This window comes from Eutrema salsugineum, unplaced genomic scaffold (genome assembly GCF_000478725.1).
Source record: "Eutrema salsugineum unplaced genomic scaffold, Eutsalg1_0 scaffold_2, whole genome shotgun sequence".
Lineage (NCBI taxonomy): Eukaryota > Viridiplantae > Streptophyta > Magnoliopsida > Brassicales > Brassicaceae > Eutrema > Eutrema salsugineum.
The window spans coordinates 2,451,058-2,466,557 of record NW_006256829.1 but is presented as its reverse complement, the minus strand read 5'-3'; the positions used below and the strand labels follow the sequence as shown (position 1 = coordinate 2,466,557).

The window sequence follows — 15,500 nt, the reverse complement described above, 5'->3', positions numbered from 1 at the left end:
GATGCGTGGAGGAGCACCACCGCCACCACCTCCTCCAATGCGTGGAGGAGCACCACCGCCACCTCCGCCTCCTGGTAGTAGAGGTCCTGGGGGACCGCCACCTCCACCACCTCCTGGTGGTCGTGCTCCTGGTCCACCTCCGCCTCCTGGACCAAGACCTCCAGGTGGTGGACCTCCTCCGCCTCCTGGACCAAGACCTCCCGGTGGTGGACCACCTGATCTTAAGGGTGCAGGAAGAGGGCGTGGTCTTCCACGTCCAGGTTTGGGGTCTTCAGCTCAGAAAAAGTCTTCTCTGAAGCCTTTACACTGGGTTAAAGTAACAAGGGCATTGCAGGGAAGCTTATGGGACGAGTTACAGAGACATGGAGAAGGACAAACGTATTGGTCTAACTTTATCTTTGCAGTCCTCTTTCTTTTATGTTTCCAGGAAAACAAATTCTAAGTTATTGGGGTTTATTGACTATTGGTTTGCAATTAATCATCATTTTTTTTGTTCCCTGCTAGTGCACCAGAATTTGATGTATCAGAAATAGAGACCCTTTTCTCTGCTACAGTGCAAAAACCGGTAGATAAATCTGGAGGCCGAAGAAAATCGGTTGGGGCAAAGCCTGAAAAAGTTCAACTGGTAATGTGAAATATTCTAAAGACTTGATTATTGCCAGATATTCTAACTTGGTCTTTTCTGGTGGAGACTTTGGTCATATAGTTATAAACAAGTGACAACATGCTGTGATTTGCGTGGAATCTGAGTACTACACGCATCTCTGTAAAAGATATAAAAAATTGTACTAAGAGGATCTCTATAAGCTTATTGCATGTCTGTTCGCTTTCGTGATCAAATATTTCACACTGTTTGATGTAATGTTTTTCTTATGGTTTTCCAGATCGACCTTAGGAGAGCCAATAACACGGAAATTATGCTTACGAAAGTAAAGATGCCGCTGCCTGATATGATGGTAAGCTTCAAAATCTACTTTACTTGAGTACAAGTCATTACTAGTTAATATCTTATAGCTCAATGATAATTGTTTGCAATTTTCTTTGCATCGTCTAGGCTGCAGTTCTGGCAATGGATGACACTGTACTAGATATTGATCAAATAGAGAATCTTATAAAGTTCTGTCCAACCAAGGAAGAGATGGAACTTCTTAAGGTTAACTCTTTTCTTTTGAGTAGCCTTATGTACTTGTCTCTTTTATTTGGATGTCTTTTGTGAAATAAGTCATTTCTCTTGGTTACTACTATTCACTTTTTTATTGACACGAATCCTTGTTCTTGGTTGTAATTGACTGGTTTTCTGTAGAACTACACTGGTGACAAGGCGACCTTGGGAAAGTGTGAGCAGGTCTGTTTAAGTCTTGAGATTACTAATCTCACACTGTTTTTGGTTCTTACTATTAAATAGTTTAAATATTTGCTTATTTAATGCTTTTTCCTCATCTATTTTTTTACCTCAGTACTTCCTAGAGCTAATGAAGGTGCCACGAGTAGAATCGAAACTGAGAGTATTTTCCTTCAAGATTCAATTCGGCACTCAGGTCCGGTGGTATTACTGTAATTTTCTATTTATCTGATTCTTTGGAGGAAAAAGTTTTGGTTTCATCAGTGTCTAAGTAACAGTAGATCCATGGTCCTTTTGTTAATGATGATTACTGTGCAGATAACAGAATTCAAAAAAAGTTTAAATGCGGTAAATTCTGCGTGTGAGGAGGTTAGATACTTGCAAATTTTACTTTAATTTTGTGTAGTCCGTTTTAATTTCTCTTTCTTACACATTTTCTCCTCGTTGGTTGTTTATCAGGTCCGTAGTTCACAAAAGCTCAAAGAAATCATGAAAAAGATTCTTTACCTGGGGAATACATTGAACCAAGGAACTGCGAGGGGTAAGTATAATATTATTCTTGTTCGACATTTTTTTCTTGAAACTTTTCCTTACGCAACACAATAAAATTTCTCTGCTCAATTTTGGCTTGATCCAAGAATGGCGCCTTTGTTTTGTCTGAACACAAATCCTTTGTAGGTTGATAAGAACCTTGTTCTTGTTTCTGCAGGCGCTGCAGTGGGATTCAAGTTGGACAGTTTATTAAAATTAAGCGATACACGTGCTGCTAACAGCAAGATGACTCTCATGCATTATCTTTGCAAGGTAACCTACAATTGCAAAAAACAGCCTCTAGGCTCTGTCAAAAGTTGGTTTAGAAAACGGTCTGGATCAGGAGGGATACATAATCCTGAAATTCTCTTCTTTCGTTTCTCCAGGTCCTTGCTTCCAAGGCATCGGTTCTACTGGACTTCCACAAGGATCTTGAAAGTCTTGAATCAGCGTCAAAGGTTTGCGTTTGTGCCTTTTCTGTCCTTTATTCATTACTTGTATTTTCTCCATCAATTAATTTTCCTGTCAATTCAGATACAATTGAAGTCACTGGCTGAAGAAATGCAAGCTATAATCAAAGGATTGGAAAAACTGAACCAGGAGCTCACTGCATCCGAAAGTGATGGTCCTGTTTCTGATATTTTCCGTAAAGTATGTTGATTTTTTTATGCATTTTTTATCAATGGTGAATTTGATAAAGCCTAATTTTTTTTAGACATCACTACCTCCCGATCCTAAAGCCTAGTATTTTTTTGTTTTTGGTAACAGACATTGAAGGACTTCATATCCATTGCTGAGACTGAAGTGGCAACTGTATCGAGTCTTTACAGTGTCGTGGTAATTTTTCAAACTCTACTAGATTTCAAGCTCCTTACGTTTAACATGTGTTTGATCCTAAAATGGTATTTTTTTCTTTCTCTTTTTAATGATGGACAGGGAAATAATGCTGATGCACTAGCGTACTATTTTGGCGAGGATCCCAAACGTTGTCCATTTGAACAAGGTTTGCCGCGGAAAGATAAACTTCATTATTTTGTTCAATACATTAGAAAGTCGTTCATTGTTATAACATATCTAATAACAATACCGGGTGATCAATTGCTGCAGTTACTGCGACCCTCTTGAATTTTATAAGGTTGTTTAAGAAAGCACACGAAGAGAATATCAAGCAAGCGGAGTTGGAGAAGAAGAAAGCCGCAAAGGAAGCGGAAATGGAGAAGGCGAAAGGAGTCAGTCTCACAAAAAAAGCAGTTGATGATAGCTGACCCAAAGCCTTAAACAATATGTTGCCAAAATCCGCCTTAATCTCTCAAGCGAACCAATGTGGTTTTGGTATGCCAGCGGAGACGGTGCTGTTCAAGTAGCATTATCCGCAAAGCGGCACAGGGCGGTACACTACAGGCTCGGGTCCTAATGGGATCGATTAGCCTGGGAGGGCTATCGAGGAGGAACCATCAAAAGATAAGAGACAGATCTTTTCTCCAATCACGTACGTTTACATGACTGACTCCACACTGATTCATTCTAACTTGTAAATTAGGATTCTTTCATGTTTCTTCTTTTTCCCTGATTAGAGGAATTTTTGATAGATTGAAATGTTGTATAGGTTTCAGGTGTAGAGAGAAAGAGAGAGAAATGTAGAGCATTTTGTCCATATAGTGTGTAACTTTGTATCGTTCCACAATATTAATGTTTCTTTTTAGGATTCAGACGAATTTCCGATTCGTTTTTCCCAAGTACCTGTAAGAAACGCCATGGTTATCAACACGAGATGATGATATCTGACTAATTTTTGTTTTTTTTTTCAGTAGTAATCATCGGAAAATCAAGAACTGTCTGTTATCTAACTTAGTTGTCATTGCCTATTACTACTTTTGTTTTTCGAATTAAGTTTTTCTGAATGATAAAAACAAAATTTCACAGTATTTAGCACAAAAAAAGAAAAAAAACAAACATAAAAGCAGTGTTATGCGCGAGGAAGAAAATAAGACGGCACGTGTGAAGGTGATGACCAAATTTTCTAAAACAAATAAATGAAAACTAAAACAAACGCAACAAATTTCGTTTTCTTGGATCCATCCCCAATGTCTTCTTCTTCTTCTTCCACTCTTCCTTTCTCAGAAACTAACCCTAGAATAGTGACTCAAATTCTCCGCGAACCCAACTTAAAATGGCCGAAGATGACCTTGTATACTGTGAACAACAGCTGATTGGGTCCTTGGATCCCAGTTCGTCAATGGTTGTCATCAGAGAATCGCCAATTTTCGCCAAGAACGATCTTATTGTTTTCCCGCCGATTAACCACGAGAATCTCCAGGTCGTGTCTTCCATCTATGGAGTCGATAGGTACCTCGAATCGCCGTCGGAGTCCTCCCTTTCATCTTCGTCGAGACGCTCTGGTTCATTTTCGTCTTTTTCCCTGTTTCCGTCTGATTCAGACGGACAATTAGACCCGAAGTCTCCATCGGAAACTGAAGGCAAATCTCCGCCGTCACTAGGCGGCGAATCTCCACCGTCAGATTCAGATGGACATTCGCTATTGACGGTATGCCAATTTGACCGGGAATCTCCGCGATCGCCTTCTGAACAATGCGGCAAATCTCCACCGTCCGATTCAGACGTGAAGAAATCTCCGTGGGAACCGTTGTACCGTGAAGCTGATGTTTCCCAAGTTTGGTGGGAGCTTCTTCTCGTACGTGTATACTCTAAGTTGAAGAATTTAGTGACCTGGTTCTCAACGACTCTCCGATCACTTTATCCAGTCCTTGCCTTTGCGATTTGGTGGTGGATGCGTGTACGAGCTCGTCGGAGACGTGTCAAAGTAGAAACAACAGGTCGTCTTCAAGATGCGATCAAAGAGAGAGACGAGGTATTAAGTCGGATTCCATTTTTTTTTTTTTGTGTGTTTTGTATACAAAGTGTTCGATGAAATGTCTAAGAGACTCATATGAATATTTACCTTGACATGGTTACTTACATCTCTTGTTTTCTCGTTTTGCACAGAAAATAGTTCAGCTTTTGCAACAGATTGCTCAAATGAACGAGTTACTGGTAAAACACCACAAGGACATCGTATCAAGAAGATGATTCATCACAAAATTCATACTCTTTAGCTTTACTGATTCTTTTGTTTCTTGTTTATATTCTTTTGCAAGTCATGTAAAATTCTTACATTTCAAATTTCTCGAATTGAGGAAACAAGTAAACTTTTCCCAATTCTAACCAAAATCCTACGAGTCCAGAATCACTCCATGAGCTAAGGGTTCTTCGACATTAAACACTGTAAAAGCAGATATTTGCAAAGTAAGGTTTTTGAACAAACTGATACTTTTCATCCTTTGTTCAAGTTTAGCAAAAGAATCCATCGACTTATAATGAGACGGAAACAAAAAGATAAAGAACCGAGCTTTGAAACAATTGTGGAGCTATAATCATCATATGAAGATTTTTGTTCAGCTAAGTAACCGATTGTGCTTGACCTAATCGGCTGCTAGCTCCGGGCTTCAACTTTGATCGGTGTTGTTCTCCGAATATCAAACCTGTTTACATATTTCAATGGAAATGTTGTCTCGTTCCTGATCCTCTTGATCTTAGGGCTTAACAATCCCCTGTGACCAAATCCATAAAGCCTGAGCACTTGATTATCCGCAAAGTTGTATGCTCTCTCCATACTCTTCAAGCAACGTTCAACTGCGTAATCCGCATAACTCCCACACGGTTTGCATCCGACAAAGTGAGTAACAAAGGGCCATCTTTCATCTCCCAATCCCGGATGGTACTTGTCTATCATCTCCTCGTACTTGTCCACTAATCCTTCCCAAAACCCATGAAGATAGTACTGATTCTCCACATAGACTTTCTCCATCCACTTTTCCTTCTGTGAAAGCAGCAGATAGATCAATGCAGACTGATCGTCAGCTTCAAACGCCGGTCTTCCCTTGAGATTCGCAGTGAGAATCTTCCCGGCTTCTTCCCTGATCGGTCCTTTTGGTCCCATTGGAGCCCAAGCATCCAACAGATCCAAAGACCATTGACAGTTCCTAAACAAGAAGCTACCAGTGTTCAAAGCAATCCAAGACTTCTGCTCGAACAGCAAATCCGGGTACCCGTGAATAACCAAGTTATGATTCTCGTACTTAGACAGAGGAATCTCGAACACCATGTCTGTGAACAAAGCATCACTGTCCATCCACCAAATCCACTCGATTTCAGGGTGAGACAACATCAATCTCCTGAGCATTGGGAGCTTAGCCCAATACCCAGCAAGCTCCTTGTCCAAATGAGCCATGTTATACACAATCTCGATCCCGTGAATCCTACAATAGTCAATCTTGTTCTTCACCGATTTCAATAGGTAATGATCACCAATTGGATTGTCACAAGGTTTCGGAGGCGAACCTGTTAGAAGCAAAACTCTAGCTTTCCCATTGACGAAACTGGGAAAATCTGGGTTCTGCGTTAACCACATTTCACGTTGTTGGTCCCAGTTAGTGATCTTGGGTCCGAGAGTGTACGTCATGTTGAGCTCAAGATCCGAATCAGGAGGCTCGTTCGGGTCGGTAGGATCCGAATCGGATCGGATCTCGGCTAGAAGACGGTTAGTCTCTTCGATTAAGTTCTGGTTAACGGTGTCGGCGTCGGAGGCTCTGAGGTTAACGCCGATTGTGCCACGGAGGACGAGTATGGTGACGAAGCCGCAGAGGATAGTCATCTTCACGTTGTTGAACGTCTTCTGGATCTGTCTACCACGTGGTTGTCTCCTTCCTCCGCTACTCGCCATCGTCGTCGGAAGAACGCCGGCGGCGGAAGCGGTCGAGACGCGCTTCTGAGTCTTGAATCCGTCCTCCTTACCCATCTTTTCACACGTGTGAAGGTGGAAAACGGCGAAGCAATCCGCAAAACACTTTGATCAAAGAGACATTGTTTTTGTCTTGTCTACTTGTCTTGTCTGTGCCAGAGAGGGGAGGAAGAGAGAAAGAGAGGGAAGCGGACAATCAATAGCTTTAGCTTTAGCCAAAGATTGAGATCGATGCGGACCATCAAGATTCATGTATTAATTGATTCGGATTGAAATTGCACCATAACTAAAATAATAGTAAATTTTGTATTTATGAAACAAAAAAGTTGCCAACTTTGCAGTTGCCAAAAAAGAAAAGCTTTTAACTTTGTCCAAAAAAAGCAAAAACCAAAAAAGTAAGTAAAATTTTTCATTAAAAAAAAGAAGAAGTGATATTTTGTCGCCGTCGGTAACTCCGGTTCCATTTTTTTTCGGACATTTTCCGGGAAAAGTTTAAACTCTCACCCTCTTTTCTCTTTTTGTAGAATGTTGGAACAATTTAAAGAGTGTTTTTAATCCTGGAATCTTTTGTCTAAGATAAAAGAGGTAGAGATTTGTGATCAAGATCATAAAGCATTTCTCGTTAGTTGTGTCCTCAAGAATTCAAGATTGCAATTCTGCATTCTTACACAATGTTACACAAACAGCCTTTCTACAAATCTGGATTTTATTTCAAACTAAATGAGCACTGTGAGGGTTCGTACATCAACTAAGCTCCAGTTTCTTTACTTTTCTGGTGTTAACAATTATGTATGATTTACGAGTGTATAACTACCTTTTTTGCAACGAGACGGATTCCAGCTTTCTGCTGATAGTCATACGGTTCCAGAGACAAGAATGCATCAAGAACACTTCCCGGGCTCAGCAACGATTCAAGCTCTTCAACGCCCGGGTTGCTGAAGATTAGCTTCTGAGTAGCTCCAGAAGACTCTCTCTGGTGTATCTCTGTTGCATACCGTGCTACATCTCCATTTATCTCTGTCGGTATACTGCAGACACCGAAGAAACCAATCAAAGCAAGAAATCGGGAATTTGGTATTGAAAAGATGGAAAACCAGATAGAGAGAGTTTAGTCAGGTAACTTACTGTATCCTTGCATTAGAGTAGTTTACGAATCCTTTCACAGGATTTATCACTGGGTTCCAGTCAGAAGTGGAGCCAGAATCAACAGATAGTTTCTGCGCATTACTGTCACATGCTTCGAGTATACTGCACAGACTTGGGTTCAGATCAACAACAAAGTTCAGCCTCCGTCTCCCGGCGTTGTCTAGAAACTTCCCATTGATTCCAAAACGTATTTTCAGACAAGAGCAGTAGAGCTGCAGAGGAGTTTCGCCATGGAGTAGCTTTAGTTTCATTATTTGGCTTCCAGGATAAAACGGGACAAGAATCGCTTTGATGTTTGGAAGAGATATCGCATCAGGCGCCAAGAATCCCTCATGGTCACTTGTATTCTCAGAGACAACAGTAGCAGATGGTTGGTTTTCTTCTTCTTCGTCTTCCATGAGAGTGTCTAATTGAAGGTGGTTGTCGGAATCCATTTCATTCCTCAGGAGGCTCATGTTAAACGGATCTGGCTCACCTACACTGTTCTCGCCAATGGATGGTAACGTATGAGAGCTAATTACAACACTACCCTCGCGAGAAGAAGATGCTTTGAGAAGTCTCCTTGAACTAGTAGTTTCTGGAGATACCGAATTATTTACAATTAACTCTGGGAGACTCGACTCCTGCGAAATGTAAAAAGCATTGCTTCTGATTAGTCCCACTTTTTAATCCATTTGGAGAGAAAGATTATCCATTTACAGAGTAACTAAAGAGAACATACCAAGAACAACACAGTGGCACAATATTTGAGAACCTCAAGATTCATTCTAACATCGTCCAGGCTCCTGAAGGAGATACAAAGAATTAGAGCTCAGCAGCTTTTGAAAGTTTGAGGTAAAGAAATAGATACCAAATGCTTATGCTTTTTGACATACCTATGCGTTTGCTTGCCGAGTCCGAAATATGTAGCCAAAGTTGCCATCTACAGAAACAAAAGCAAACGGGATAAAGACACTCAAATCACCTTGAAACTCAAAAAAGAAGAAGTTAAAACCCCATCATTCAACATTCTGAATGTTTGATTTACCTTCATATCACCAGCTCTTCGACCAAATTTCTGAGTTAGCAAAGCCAATGAGTCGATGGCGCCTTTTGGCTCAGGTGGTTGACGTCCAATCTCTGCAAATGCTTCTCTGATCCTTGCACAATCAAACCTCAATATGTTGTGACCTGCCCATATCCTCCCTGCAATATTATCCCACCCCGAACATCAATACAAAATGGGCAAAATCAATATAATATTTCAAAGCTTGAATCTTGGCCGTTTCTTTGATTTCAGAGCTCAAAGTTCAGGAAAGTTGAGCACTTTTTTTGCTTTCTAATTCAAACAGAAGCAAGCAATTTTAGAAAGGGTTTAAGAAGGAAGAAGAAAAGGGTTTTGATAAGTAACCATGGAGAATGTCGTAGACAGTATCAGCGATTTCGGAGAACAAAGGTGCCAAAACGACATCGTCACGCTTGATGCCGTTGCACCGCACGGACAAGGAAGATATGAGACTCAAATCAGCGGGTTGGACCAGAGTCGTGTAGCTTAGGAGCTCCGTAAGCTTCTTGGGGCATACCAGGATTGACCCGAACTCCAGAATCGCGAAACGTTCTCCCCGCTTTGGCACAGTCGTCTCAACGTCGAAGAAGGCAATCTCGGATCTATCATCTTCCGGATCCATGAAAAGAGTTTTTTTTTTTTTTGTTGCCTTTTCTTTTTAATGAAAACGGGTCGGGTTGAATCGAGCGGCAAATGTTAAAGGCTTTTAAATTTATTCGGAATCCTTAAAGGATCATCGAGGGGACTATATGAAGCTGAGGACCTGAGGTTACTTTGCCCAATTCGTTACGCAAAGTGAAAATCAGTTACTTTTAAGGTTTGTCTGGGTGGGTTTTCCAAAAGAAAAAGGTCTTTTTTTATCCTCAGAGGTTTCGGATTATATCATAGATTACTAATAATCAGAATTCACAGATCCCAATTGTTTTACAAGAGTGCTTTGTAAACATTCCTTGCCTCTTTCACATGTTTTTTGCAAGTTCTATTGTCCTTGTTCCCAGGTTGTTCCAAGGTTCTCTTCAACTATACACAAGAATCTTCAAAAGACTAGAGACAGGAAACATCAAAAAAAAGGGAAACTTACGACCAGAGCTCAAGTTTTTGTTTTCAAAAGTTATTTCCAAATTAAATTTAATTAAAAATAATGTTTTCTGTATGAATAAATAAATTGATCAACAAAAGAGAATTTCTTTCAAGTATAAATCAGGAAAAAGTTGTATATCATAGTCGACCAAAACTCATTTAAGTAGGTACATTGCAAGAAAGCATACTACCATTATGATATATTACAAGAGGTTAAGGGGTGTCACTTGACCCCGTATGATTAGACATGGATCTGCCTCTGGTGTGACATAGCCTTAAAATCACACAGCTACTGTCTCCGGTCTCTTGCTAGATTTTATTCCTTTTATAGCTGCAGATATTAGAAACGAGCAGACAATATGTCAGGATATCGCCACTAACAAGATCATGAGTAATTCACTTTACAAGCGGAGCTCTATACCTTCTGCGTAGTCTTTGGCTCCGAATACAGCTGATCCAGCCACTAAAGCATTTGCTCCAGCTTCAATAACCTTTTTAAACACCATTTAAAAAAAAAAAAAAAAAAAAAAAGAAGACTCATGATTCGGTATTCTTGAAGGCGCAAATGAATTCACTGTTTTAACATTATTCACCTTATAAGCATTTTTTGGAGTGACTCCACCGTCGACTTCAATCCACGGGTTTACGCCCTGCAGTGAACACCCAGGCCAATGATTTAAAGAGAGAAAAATGCTCCTGGTTTGGTTTACGGGTCTAACTTCTTCGGAGTTACAAAATAACTTAAAATCAAGCTAAGTAGGTAGATATATAATATACCTTCTCTACACACATTCTCCTCAAGTCCGAGATTTTCTTTACTTGGCTTTCGATAAAGCTCTGCCCACCAAACCCAGGGTTTACAGACATTATCAAGATCAGATCAACCGCTGATGGCAGAAGCAGAAGAAAATCCATTCAGATAAATTTTATCGATAGCTAAAGTGGATAATGTTCAGGATGGAAGCATTCATATGCAGAATCCTCACAGTCTAATACATATTCAATTGCACTCAATGGGGTGCCAGGATTAAGGACAACTCCAGCTTTAGCTCCCAAGCTTTTAATCTACAAGCAATCAAAAGCACGTTATCAATTAATTGAAAGAATTTTGTACAAGAAGCATTAATCAGGTGAAAAGATTCATTACTTGATTGACTGTACGATGCAAATGGATGGTCGAGGATTGCTCACAATGCACACTAACTATATCTGCACCTGCTTTGATGAAATCCGGCACTCTCTGTTCAGGTTCTACTATCATCTGAAATAAGAGAATCTAAAATTTACAGGTGAACTAAAAAAACAAAAAACATCACTAAAGCAAAAGGGAAGCATAAGCTTACAAGATGAACATCCAATGGAAGATCTGTCACAGGACGCAGAGCATCAACCACAAGCGGTCCAATTGTAATGTTGGGAACAAAACGACCGTCCATCACATCAACATGAATCCAATCACAACCTGCCAACTCTACCGCCTTCACCTGAGAGAAACCGAGAATGCAGCGAAATAGAGCAATAAACTGTTAAGCATCCCACAAAAACAGGAAGCCCTGGAAGTGATTTTCAAGGAGAGACACCAAACCTGTTCGCCCAATTTGGAGAAGTTAGCAGATAGAATTGATGGAGAAACAATGATATCGCTTTTCGAGAACTTGTCAACCCGAGCTGAGGCCTTAACAACACCATGAGTTTTTCTTCTAAAAAGTTCACATAACAAAACAACAATTTCGATTATGGTTTGGAATAACAAACATTTCCTCATACATGTTCGTTCAAGCATTTCCACAAGCAAATGGGGCACATTCATCTAATCATATACTCTATGAGAAACTACACTAAATATCCCTCAGAGTAAAGGGACAATTTTTTCGCTCTCTCTGATCATTCAGATCAATGTTGTAAATTTCTAGCAATCCATCGAAATCATCTAAAACTATTACCTGGAGGAAGGAAACGAAGTGGGCTGGCAAAGAAGCGTCCTTTCCGGTCTTAGACCAACTCCATTGAGCAACGAAGCAGCTAGGCTCGACATGTCCAATCGAATTGCAAAATTTTTCTATCTTTCCCAAGAAATATTCAACTCTCTCTCACTAGAATCCCTATATATTTGGTGGGCAGTGAGAGAAACCTAAACCTTCGATATCTCCGATCTTCTTCTTCCTAGACTCTCTAGAAACCCAAGGACCCGCCACGTGTGACGTAGGGGCTCCGGGCTCGTGGGAGATGTAAGCAGCTTATCTCCAATGCTTGGCTCTCCATTGCTGACTTGTGCCTCCCAATCACTCCCAATGGGCTAATTGATTTGATTAACGATTTCCATCCGATTGTTTTAGCTCTAGGGTTACTTTCGTAATTAACTTGTTCCCGGTTCATATGTCTCGGTCCGACGTTTTCCAATACTAATTAGCAATCATCGAACCGGATTCGGTTTGGTGTGGGAGAGGAGAGTTACATTGTAAGGATTTACATTACCAAAGCAATCCCGATTTTTTCAGACATTGCAAGGGTTCCTTATAGCAGAAATGTTTTTTAGATCTGCAGATTCTTTATTTTTTAAAGTGATCATCTATCTGCAGATTCATCTGAAAAAAAAAATACATACAAAAGAAAAAAAAAATCAGCTCTCAGATGAACCTAATTACCTAAATTAAATGAACTTATCCATTTATATATAGTCCGTTGTTTTTGCTAACTATGATTCTCTCTATGATAACAAGTAACAACGTCAAATAATATTTCCTTTTTTAGGCAAAAGTCTAAATTGCATAGATATTCCTCTTTCGGCAAAAGCATAGCGGTAATATTCCTTTTTCCGTGAACGTCTAATTCATTTTATCCGCTCATACAACATTAATTTCACACCCAAAAAAAAAAAAAAAATTTAAGTCATTGATGTGCACACAAAACAAAAGCTCCCATAAGTCATATCACATACACATATACGTACACACACATATATATATATATATATCAATGCATGGTCATCTATTAAGATTCGGTTTCGTTTGCAGACAAACTTTGCCGGGTCACCAATCCAATTCTGTTGCTCACTCATTGCTCTTTACCTTTTCATTTTTAGTGCTTGTGGACATTATAAGTACAGATAAAAGCTTATATTTCTGATTTACCGTAAAAAAAAATCAAGTACACAAAAGGTTAATTTATTCAGCATTTATTATTTTACAAAATAGTTAAAAACAAAAAATCCTGTCGCAAATCAAGTACTATTCGATCCACGTGATAACGTGGTTTCCTAATACTTAGAACATCTTAATTACTGAATAATATATCCAGTAACGCAGTTTAACAACTTGAAAAATTATCTACGAGAACCCTAATCATGGGCATACCAATCATGATACTAACTGGTCATACCTGGCTCAATGAGCAATTGACGAGTCATAGACAGATCATAAGAAGTTCTTCCCGTCGGAATCTAGTTCCGTTTTCATACATAAAATAATTGGGATGGTCAAGAAGACTTGACCAACCGGTTATGTCTCCAAAATTCATATTTTCTTCATCAACAATTTAACTAATGTTGATGGGAAGACGAACTTAAGGAGATCTTGATTGCAGCCACCAATGTTCTCAGCCTCGTCTTTGTTTTTGATGAATTGCCCGAGAAAATGTGAGAAATCTTAGTCGGGGATAATGAGACGATTAATGCTCGTACAAAAAATGATCAATATATGATGTATAATAATGCTCGTACCGACATAACAAAAGAATAATTTTAATTTTCGTTTCACTATAAATGATCAATATAGACCGCATGGTTTGCGGCCTGGACCATTTATTCAAAATGTGACGTTTCCATTTTTTTGGTATTTCTTTCGTCTTTGCAATTGAAAATCTAAATATATAGTGAAAACAAAAGATTTGCAAATATTAAATGAAAAAAAATGGAGTTGACAAAAAAATAATGGAGAGTGACCCTACGGAATTCTAACTTTATGTCAACATACGGGATCCCGCAACGTGGGGTTATATTTTACGGCTGCAAATTAATTCCTTCATTTTTCGTCTTTTTTTCTTTGCATGTGTTCTCATATCTATCAAAAAGTGGATTGAATATCCGAAACAAAAAAATTTGCATATTCGAACTTTATCTTGCGAGACAGCTGATTAAAATTTTGGATTTTGGCGTACTTATGGCCAACGATTTCCAAGAATACTGAACGTTGCAATTAAAAAAATTTCCTAAAGAGAAAAAATTGTCTACAATGTTATCTATTTATTTTCATCATTATCAAGCTCAGTAGTCTTTATGGCACTCTTGAATGCGGGATGAGGATATCATAGATATAGATTTGGTGTTTTAGCTATACGCACTTGAATCCAAATGAGATTAAGATATGAGAACTCTTAAGATATATATATATATATATGTAACTATTACGTATCAATACGTAATTATCATAAATCAAAGCAAAAGTATAGTCTGAGTTTTTGAAGTGTTGGAGAGGACGCGTGCATGAAGATTTGATTTAGGCAGCATGACAGGAGTTAATACAGATCAAAAACAAGGAACAACGCAGATCAAGAGTTGCTGAGCAAGACATACGGAGAGGTTTTTTATTGTAATATTTGGCAAACAGCTTTTGGAATAAGATACCTTTAGTGAAGATCTTATAAGTTCGATACTGTATCTTTGGTTGATATATATACTAGTTTTGTTGTCTTGCTCCTATATGCACGCATGTATAGATTAATGGTGATCAAGGCACTCAAAATCTATGTGCCACTGCTGCATATTAAGAGTTTATCAGGCAAAAAGTTTTATTGGTTTCCACGTTTAGATGACAAAAGACTGCTTGTGAATTGATTATGTGTGTTCAAGATCTAAATCGATAGCAAACCGAATTTCGAGAAGAAAAAAAAAAGGAATTAAGTCGTTGGCGAGCAACCACATAAAAACCAAAGCTCTCTGTATCACATACTACGAATTATAATGATACCATTGAATGTTGATTAAAGTGGCTTTGTTTGCATGTAAAATTTGTCGGGTCACAAATCCAATTATGCTCGCTCACTTATTGCTCGTTAGCTTTTGAGATGATTAACTATTTGTGGACCATAGATATACACAGATTGGGAACAGCAATTTTTTTTCTTGTTTGTTTTTATCTACCGGTACTCGTACCAATGTAGAATTGTTTTGCTATTTTCAGAATTTTATTGAAGAGAAAAAGATGGTGCGGTCTGCCCCACGTTTTCGATTACGAAATATCACAACACTTTATGTAAATTACATTAAAAGCAATATCAATAAACTTTATGTATATTCATCACTTACCACACAAGAAAACTTTATCAATTAATATATATATATATATATATATAGCTTTTGGTCTTCCGAGAAGTTGTATATGATCGCTAGATCTTTAGTTTTTAATGAATAAAAATTAGCGTCTAAATGGTCACTAAAAATTTTATCGTCTTGTTAAATATATTTAGTGGAAATTTTGATATTTTACTAAATTTCCTCAATCTTTCCTTAAGATATTTTGCTGTACCGTTATATATCTCTCTGCAAATTTGTTTATTAGAAT

General features: G+C 38.7%; 5 protein-coding genes across 5 annotated transcripts; 2 read left to right on the top strand and 3 right to left on the bottom strand.

The window, feature by feature from the left end:
* The first annotated feature begins 6 nt into the window (after positions 1 to 6).
* On the top strand, positions 7 to 3,582 carry LOC18016624 (formin-like protein 20). The gene is made up of 14 exons (XM_006399192.2): positions 7 to 378; positions 505 to 625; positions 885 to 956; positions 1,055 to 1,153; positions 1,304 to 1,345; positions 1,458 to 1,538; positions 1,661 to 1,711; positions 1,802 to 1,883; positions 2,052 to 2,146; positions 2,260 to 2,331; positions 2,408 to 2,524; positions 2,642 to 2,710; positions 2,810 to 2,876; positions 2,981 to 3,582. Exons 1-14 carry the CDS (start codon positions 38 to 40, stop codon positions 3,136 to 3,138), a joined length of 1,467 nt encoding a protein of 488 aa, XP_006399255.2. The 5' UTR covers positions 7 to 37; the 3' UTR covers positions 3,139 to 3,582.
* A 379-nt stretch (positions 3,583 to 3,961) lies between these two features.
* LOC18016623 lies at positions 3,962 to 5,089 on the top strand. Its single transcript, XM_006399191.2, has 2 exons — positions 3,962 to 4,742; positions 4,877 to 5,089. The coding sequence occupies exons 1-2, from the start codon at positions 4,044 to 4,046 to the stop codon at positions 4,958 to 4,960; spliced, it is 783 nt and encodes a 260-aa protein (XP_006399254.1). The 5' UTR covers positions 3,962 to 4,043; the 3' UTR covers positions 4,961 to 5,089.
* A 22-nt stretch (positions 5,090 to 5,111) lies between these two features.
* On the bottom strand, positions 5,112 to 6,856 carry LOC18018612 (probable xyloglucan 6-xylosyltransferase 3). The gene has a single exon (XM_006399190.2). The coding sequence runs from the start codon at positions 6,726 to 6,728 to the stop codon at positions 5,364 to 5,366; it is 1,365 nt and encodes a 454-aa protein (XP_006399253.1). The 5' UTR covers positions 6,729 to 6,856; the 3' UTR covers positions 5,112 to 5,363.
* Positions 6,857 to 7,282: 426 nt separating this feature from the next.
* On the bottom strand, positions 7,283 to 9,522 carry LOC18018611 (protein NEN1). The gene is made up of 6 exons (XM_006399189.2): positions 9,208 to 9,522; positions 8,845 to 9,002; positions 8,693 to 8,739; positions 8,539 to 8,602; positions 7,797 to 8,440; positions 7,283 to 7,699 (listed from the first exon to the last, which is right to left on the bottom strand). The coding sequence occupies exons 1-6, from the start codon at positions 9,482 to 9,484 to the stop codon at positions 7,468 to 7,470; spliced, it is 1,422 nt and encodes a 473-aa protein (XP_006399252.1). The 5' UTR covers positions 9,485 to 9,522; the 3' UTR covers positions 7,283 to 7,467.
* A 488-nt stretch (positions 9,523 to 10,010) lies between these two features.
* LOC18018610 (ribulose-phosphate 3-epimerase, chloroplastic) lies at positions 10,011 to 12,223 on the bottom strand. Its single transcript, XM_006399188.2, has 9 exons — positions 11,886 to 12,223; positions 11,528 to 11,642; positions 11,286 to 11,426; positions 11,090 to 11,203; positions 10,929 to 11,007; positions 10,720 to 10,829; positions 10,536 to 10,592; positions 10,364 to 10,433; positions 10,011 to 10,273 (listed from the first exon to the last, which is right to left on the bottom strand). Exons 1-9 carry the CDS (start codon positions 11,975 to 11,977, stop codon positions 10,224 to 10,226), a joined length of 828 nt encoding a protein of 275 aa, XP_006399251.1. The 5' UTR covers positions 11,978 to 12,223; the 3' UTR covers positions 10,011 to 10,223.
* Positions 12,224 to 15,500: the final 3,277 nt, after the last annotated feature.